The sequence below is a fragment of the Epinephelus moara genome, chromosome 20, assembly GCF_006386435.1.
Source record: "Epinephelus moara isolate mb chromosome 20, YSFRI_EMoa_1.0, whole genome shotgun sequence".
Taxonomy (NCBI): Eukaryota; Metazoa; Chordata; class Actinopteri; order Perciformes; family Serranidae; genus Epinephelus; species Epinephelus moara.
In genome coordinates, this window is record NC_065525.1 from 43264446 (window position 1) to 43271995 (window position 7550).

Consider the following 7550-nt stretch of genomic DNA (forward strand, 5'->3'; position numbering starts at 1 on the left):
TCTGTTGTGTTATTTTCATTTTATTTTGTCCACCTCTCTGCAGACTGTTTGTACAGCTTCAACAAAGTCAACAAAAACTCAACAAATGAAAACAAACAAAGTTTCCACTGGATGCATTTTTTTCTTCACATTAACTCAAGTACTGTACTTATGTAAAATACAAGTGTGTGAAAACTGCCTGTGAATATTTCAATGTTGTGCTACACATTTAAAAACTAAAATATTGTATTATACTTTTTTTTTTCTGATAAACATTTTACAAATAAAACATGATCAGTTTATAAAATATGATCCATCGTTGTCTGTTCATTGTATATAGATAAAAGTGTGGTCATGCACACTTTATTTGTTAAGAGCTATTCAAAATAAGATGTTTTCAGCATTTCAGTTTTTACCTTTGCAAAGTGTGATCAGTTTATAAAATATGATCCATTGTTACAGATTAAACTACTAAAAGTATATGAAGTAGTAGTACTTGTGTACTTTTACTACAGTGACATTTTAAATGCAGGACTGTTGCTTGTAATTAAGTATTTTTCAGTGGTGGAATCAAACTAAGTACATTTACTCGAGTACTGTCATTAGGTACACATTCAAGGTACTTGTATTTTACCTGAATAACTTCATACTTCTCCTCCACTACATCTCAGAGGTCAGTATTGTACTTTTTACTGCACTACATTAGTCTGACAGCTTTAGCTCCTTCCTGTCCAGTGAAAACCATGTATCTCCAGATGTGTTGATGCTGAATGTTTGTGATAAACTGAAGGATGAAGTGTTCCTTTATGAGTTGAGAAAATTCTCCTCCTTCTGAAGCTAAATAAACTCTTTAAAAAGCCTCTTGGATCAGCTGAAAAGTTGTCGTCACGAAGCTGAAAACAGGCTGTTTTTATGACTCAGGGGGGCGCCACAGATGGGGAAGAAAAAAAATCTTATTGTTTATCTTTTGCTATTTTTTACTAAAACTATTAGGCCTACTACTATTATTTTGAAATATGACATAAGGCCATAACAACATAACTACACAGCAAAGCCTACTAAATAACAGAGAGGTCTTTTTTTTCTGGGTTTCTGTCACTCCCCGGCCCCCCTCCCCACCACGTTACACATTACCTGCTCTCTGGGGGAGTTGGGCAGAGTTATCTGACGTCACATGAACTTTGAACCACGCTGTTTTGTTATGTCAAAACGACTCAACTACCACAACACTACTGAGAGGAGTGGATGTGGAGAGAAAGAACATGAAATCAGTCTGAGGAGAGCTCGTTAAGTTAGCTGTTAGCTGTTAGCTGTTAGCAGTTAGCAGTTAGCTGTCACCTGTTAGCAGATTTTAACAGTTCAGGTTTAGTCGGACTGACACAATAAATGGATTTTTTCTAATGTTATGTCAATGTACTGAATGATGAATCCTAATGTCCTCATAAGTTGAAGGTGCGTGCCAACACAAAAAGATGCACAGGATGCTAAAAATACGCTGTAATCAACCACCGACCCACAAATTTTATCAACACATTCTCACTATCTACATATTACACGCCAAGTCAACAAGAAGCATCTGTTGTTGACATTCTAGGATGCTGTGTGAATTCACACCTGTTGTATTGTGTCTTTTCAAAATACACTTCCCTTTTCACAGGAAATGTCTGGTTTCTGCTCATTAGATGCATGTAGTCTTTTTCAAAATAAACTTAAGATGTTGCTAAAACACTGGGTTTACATTTATTTCACCGTGCAACAAAGACAAGCGGTTAGGTTTAAAGAAAAACATCATGGTTTTGGTCAACATTGATACAAGAAGTGAACACCAGCCACCTGGGTAAAAATCTGGTGTTGGACCCATTCACCACCCTCCCATTCGCCCTATACAGACATATGCAGTGGGTTGCACAAAACACCAACATTTTCTCCTTAAGTATTACACTCAAGGCTTAATTTCTCTTAAACTGAGGGACTTACTTAAGGTTATTATGAAACACCCCTAAAAAGGTTCCTTAGGTAAGGAAGAACATTAAGGCATATAATGCTTTGAAAGATAATTTAGAGCAAATAGTTCAAAAAAGAAAAATGTCAAAAGAGAAGACAAGACAACCAAATTGGCCAGAGGAGGAAAAGATTATACTTTAGGAGAAATACAATTACAGACAGCACATACTAAAAAGTAAATTTGATCCGCAAACAGCAAAAAGACAAAACTAATGTGGTAACAAAACACTCTTCTCAGGATCCACTCATTTTTTTCATTTATAGAGTCAGAGGTACCTTAATTTTCTCTCCTTCCTTTGGCTGCCAAGGTCTTTTGTGCAATGGTTTAACTAACTTTAAGGGATTATTTAAGTACAGGACCAAGATAAGGAGAAATCCTTTACTGCTTAAGTGAAAATTTTAGGGACACAGGATGTAAGGGTGTTTTGTGTAACCAAATTTATATGTTAAGGAAACCTTAACTCAAACTTCATGGAAAATCTTAACTTAAGGTGTTTGTGAAACTGGGCTCAGGGCCTTAAATTACATTGTTGTCAGGTGGCATTTCAAACTGACGCCATGGCGATATAAACTGATGCTGCCTTACAGTGTAATGTACTATGGTGAAAGCAACACATTCTCACGCCGTCCTCGTCACATAGATGTTTGGTCATGGACTTTCCATGTATAGATACGATGTGCAAGGTACACTGGGTGTGTTGGTTGTTGATGTTCTGCGACACCATCTCAACTTCAGCCTGTTACATGGTTTGTCTTCTTTCAAAATACACTTGTTTTCATAGGAAATTTACTGTTTTTATAAAGTCTCTTTCAAAATCAGCCCTCCGGGGTAAAGTCTGTGCAACGTGAAAGTACAGCTTTTTCGTCTCTGACGCTGGAAGTCACTGCCCAAGGGCAGTGAGAATGTTGTCATGTTAAATGCCCAAATTTACAGCAGAAATGAACATGTTTACAGCCTGAACAGCCTGACAGTTGTATGACGGCAAAGTTGGGTGTCAACAAAACCAGACTTTGGCTGGCGTGAGGTGTCCGCGTTTGAGTTTTAGGGAATTTGCCAAAACCAGATGCATCAGAGCTTCCAGAAAAATCAATAAAACCCATCATCAGCAATTTGGAAACTGTTGTACCTTCAATGAACTTGTTTTTAGAGCTTCTTGTAGTCATTCAGAACTGCAGAAGTCTCTTGAACGAGAGGGGAAACATCTTCAAGAAACTCAAGTCCAGTTGCCTTGTGGGATCCTATTTTACCACGATAACAAACCACACAGTCATGCGAGTATTAAGAGCTTTAATCTTATTCCATTCATATTAAAGTTCTTTTTGTTTTGGTTTATCACTATAGAGGTCTCTCCTTCACTGTGATTGGTCCAACAGCTGTTTCCTGTTCCCACTGAGCACCTGCAACACACAACCAAACTAAGGTTTATAAGACAACATGACAGGTACAGCTGGATTTGTGTCTTCAAAATAAAAGGTCAGTTTAAAAAGGTTAGTTTGTTGTTTGGATCGGTTTAGGCAAGATGAGGGGGACTGGTTAAGCCTAGTTCGGACCAAAAACTTGCAACGAGATGAAACTGTTTTAGAACGTTACAGAAAGGCGTGATAACAGTAGCTGCCTGTTTCAAGTCATCTCGTCACGAGTCTGTGGTCTGAACTGGGCTTTAGGGTAAGAATGTCAGGGTAAGCCAATCAGAGGCAGAGTAAGGCCGGTCATTCCTTCACCATCCTAGGATTTGCAAATTTGCACATGGGGAGCTGGGCTCAGTTTAAGGAGATTGCCATGGTGCTCCGCCATGTTTCTACAGTAGCCCAGAATGGACAAACCAAACACTGGCTCTAGACAGGGACATTAGTATTTTTACGTTGGCCATTGTTGTAAGGTGTTACACTGATTTGTAACGTGAAACTGCTTGACTCAGTGTTCTCTTTTTCCCTTTTATTTATTTTCTTGAAGTTTCAATCACCTGGTCTGTTTTATTTGGAGAGGAAGAGACCTCTGTGGATAATTCAACTTTCAGTAAAACCTCCTGAGCATCTGGATCATTTGTTATCAGGGTAAAAGGCTGAGCACAGGGTAGCATGTGCCAGACTGCATCATAATTCAGTTTGGTCAAGTTTAAGGGAAGTTTTACCTTCTGAAAATACCCTTAAACTTAACAGAGATTCCATCAGTAACATTTAAACAGATCAATTAGTGAACAGTATCCACTCAAAATCCCTTTTTAACAGTACTTTGATTACATTAAGAATAAATGGAATTAAAAGAACCTCAAACACTTGAAAACTCGTCAAAGTGGTTTTTGGAGTCCACTAAGGCCTTGTTCAGATTACCACTCCAAATCAGATTTTTAGCATATCCAGATTGTATCTAGCTTCATTTTCTGACAGTCTGGACAGCGAAAAACACATGAGATCCGATTTATCCAAGTCTGATTCAAACCACACACAGAGGTGGTTTCAAATGCTATTCCGATCGGATTTTTACAGATCCGTTTCAATCTGAACGTCTCGGTCGCTCAAATAGGATTTCCAAGTGTCTTCCACGTCACTCACAGCGCGACACGAACAACAACAATGTAGATCTGGGGAGACGCTCGTTGCCTAGCAACGCCTGTGGAGTTACAAGTGGAAGAAATAGTCAACCCACAGGTGAAAAGCATGGAGGAAAACAAACCGTGGACGGACGAGGAGATAAAGTGCCTCATAGCTATCTGGGGGGATTTGTCAGTTCAGAAAAAATTAGAAGGTACATACAGAAATAAAGCCATATATCAGGACACGAGTATCTTCGTGACAAGCCCAGTGTGGATCCTAAATTTGTTCTGGACAGCGCAGCAGAGGAAGACTGCAACATTCAAGAAAGCAACGGTGAGGAAGATTTCTTAACAGATTTAAAACAAAACAAAAAAAACGAACACTTGCAATGTTGAGTAGTAAAAGTAAAAACCCAACAGAATTTCTGTCATGATGTAGGCCTATAATACCATGATGGGAAAAGAGAGCTGGACTGGAGTTTTGATTTCACTCATTGATGACTCCACTAATCGCTCCACTACCATTCCAAGGCGGCACAGCTTGGCAGTCTCCTCCATTTCTGTCGCTTCCTTGCAATTAGGACAAAAGGTCGCGCCGCGGATCCACATAACCATTTGGGACAGAAACACGCACAGTTTGCTGTTGCCATTGTTTGATTTTCCTGGGCATAGCCTGTTACCATGGAAATCTATGTGGATAAGACTACGTCAGTATGGACACACGCAGATCGGATCTCATCACTTGCAATATGTAATGCCAACGGTCAGTCAGTAAGATTTGAAAAAAACAAACAAAAAAAAACAAACAAAAAAAAAACTTGGATTTGGGCTGCAGTCTGACCAAGGCTTAACTCACCTGTTCCCGTCAGGTGACTCTGGCTTCCTGTCCCACAGTCTGCATCACAGCAGGCACACACCTGATGGCTGCCACTGGCCTCCCTCCACCTGTCAATCAAAAGTTCTGCGTCTTATAGTGCATTTAAAAGTTTGAGAACTTTCATCTCTTCACGTCACAAGATTTTTATCCATCACGTGTCAGTGTTACGGTTTCATGTTCCTTGTAGTGCACTTTGATTCATCCACCATGTATTAAGTAAAATGAACTGAAAAATGAATTTAGAAAAATCTAAATGAAAATAATAACGTTTGCTTTCACCAAACACACTAAATTTAGAAAGAATTTAACTTTAATGAATGTGTACTTTGTCTTGATTTCTAATATTTCATCATCAAAACACATCGTCACAACTGAGTAATTTAAACCTACTGAGATTGATAGTGTTTGCAGCAGAAAGGATGATGGGAGTTGTAGTGTTGGTCTCACCCGTTGGAGAATGAACAGGCCTTGTTGGTGGCGTCAACAGCTGCAGCAGCTGCTGTGGCTCTCACACTGCAGGTGATGTAGATCTAAAGAGACACTCAGTACGTTTACATGACAGAAAATCAATTTCTTGTGTCAGTCCGACTAAAACCGGACTTTTAAAATTCAAGTAAACAAGTTAGTCCAACTGAAATCGTACTAAATCGAATTTCTCAAAGTCGAACTAATACACCCAGATCATGTAACTCCTGCAAGCATACAATCAGACAGAAAACTGGCCGGTTTCCACCCCGGGCTTTGACCCGGAAATCTAATAGCATGAAATGTGTAACAGAAGAAGCCGGTAACAACATGGAGAAATCTACATCCAGAGCCGTGACTTTTTGGACGGACCAAATGTACAGAGCTGTAAAGTTGTCCACCATGGTACCAGTTAGCAGCTAGCTAACCGTAGCTAACTTGTTTGTCCATTGTTTGGTCTGTGACGTAATAGGTCAACAGGAAAAAGGTCCAATACTAACAAGCTGAAAGGGGGCATATCTCCACCTATCGTAGAGGAGTCGCACATACTTGGCTCAATAAATGGATTCCCCTCCCGTGCTTGTATACTGGGACAAGGACAGTAGGCCAGTTAAATGGCCCAGTTGTGCTGTAGCTGTAGCTCCACTTCACAGTGTGTGTAAATGTACTGAGTGAGAAGATGTTCATTCAGGTTTGTCAACATAGACACCAACAACTATCTGCAAGAAAGGAAACCCAGTTACAAAATTCCAGTTCAGTTTTCGATCAAGCAGGAGACAAGGCTTTTCAATAAAGGCTGGGACAGCTCTTTGACCCCATGGGAGCTCTGAGGTTTGACACGTGCAGTGTGGCTGGAGCTGCAGTGTTGGAGGGTTGTAGCAGATGGCACTAGAAAGAAAGGGAATGTGTTGGCTCAGGTGCCATTTGAGTGCCCTCGGCCTGACAGAACTTTTTGGGTACGCTCAAATGGATGGCAGCCGATAAACAAAAGAACGTCTGCATATAGAAAGTATGTGGACTTTTTCCAATAATTGCAAGAGTTTTTTTAACTCCTTTGTCTTGTCCTGTCTTGTCCTGTCCTGAGTATCTGCATTTAATTAGTTAAGTTGGATGCCTGCTCTCTAAAAACTGCAAAACAAATCTACCTGCGGGTATTTGATAAAGTAATCTAATATTGGAATTTTCAACCATCTCTTAATTTTTTGTACAACAAATGCCGTCTCAAACAGTGCTAATTTTGTTGACATAACCAACAACCTTTTTTTCCCCATGAGGAAAATGAGACGATGACGAGCTAAAACTAGATCTTGATAAGACAAAATCTGTGTTTCATTTTCGTTGATGAGATGTGACAAAAATGTCAGTGGTGGACAATCAGACATTGAAAGTCGAGAACGGCCGTGCTTGTAATTATCTTCACATGCTGCATGAGCGACAGGCTGTTAAACTCCAGTAAATAGTCTGCACCAGGATTTTTGCGTTGGTGCGAGTTGGGAGCTGTAATTCAGCAGTAAATAATCAGCCGTGTGTGTCTGACTGTGGATGGTGGAGCTGCTGAATGGATTTGTGGAGTTTGTTAGTTGCGGCGGTGGCTGTTAGCAGCTAGCTCCACTCGCAGACTTCACAGCTTCACCCCGCAGGACTCCACTCAGTCCGGACTGGAGAAGGTTTGTGGGTTGATGGTGTTTGAC

General features: G+C 40.1%; 2 protein-coding genes and 1 pseudogene across 3 annotated transcripts in view; 2 read left to right on the forward strand and 1 right to left on the reverse strand.

The window, feature by feature from the left end:
• Positions 1-7550, forward strand: part of LOC126407724 (E3 ubiquitin-protein ligase TRIM21-like) — a 409915-nt gene that overhangs the window by 63484 nt on the left and 338881 nt on the right. The window lies entirely within an intron of this gene.
• The window catches only part of LOC126407718 (E3 ubiquitin-protein ligase TRIM21-like), a 363104-nt pseudogene that overhangs the window by 6076 nt on the left and 349478 nt on the right, over positions 1-7550 (forward strand).
• LOC126407746 (zona pellucida sperm-binding protein 3-like) overlaps positions 3256-7550 on the reverse strand; it is an 11163-nt gene continuing 6868 nt past the window's right edge. The window contains exons 7-9 of the mRNA XM_050072932.1: positions 5842-5924; positions 5374-5462; positions 3256-3381 (exon numbers count right to left, since the gene is read on the reverse strand). Of these exons, the coding sequence (XP_049928889.1) occupies positions 3320-3381; positions 5374-5462; positions 5842-5924 (234 nt within the window). The 3' untranslated portion in view covers positions 3256-3319. The remainder of the gene's footprint in view (positions 3382-5373; positions 5463-5841; positions 5925-7550) is intronic.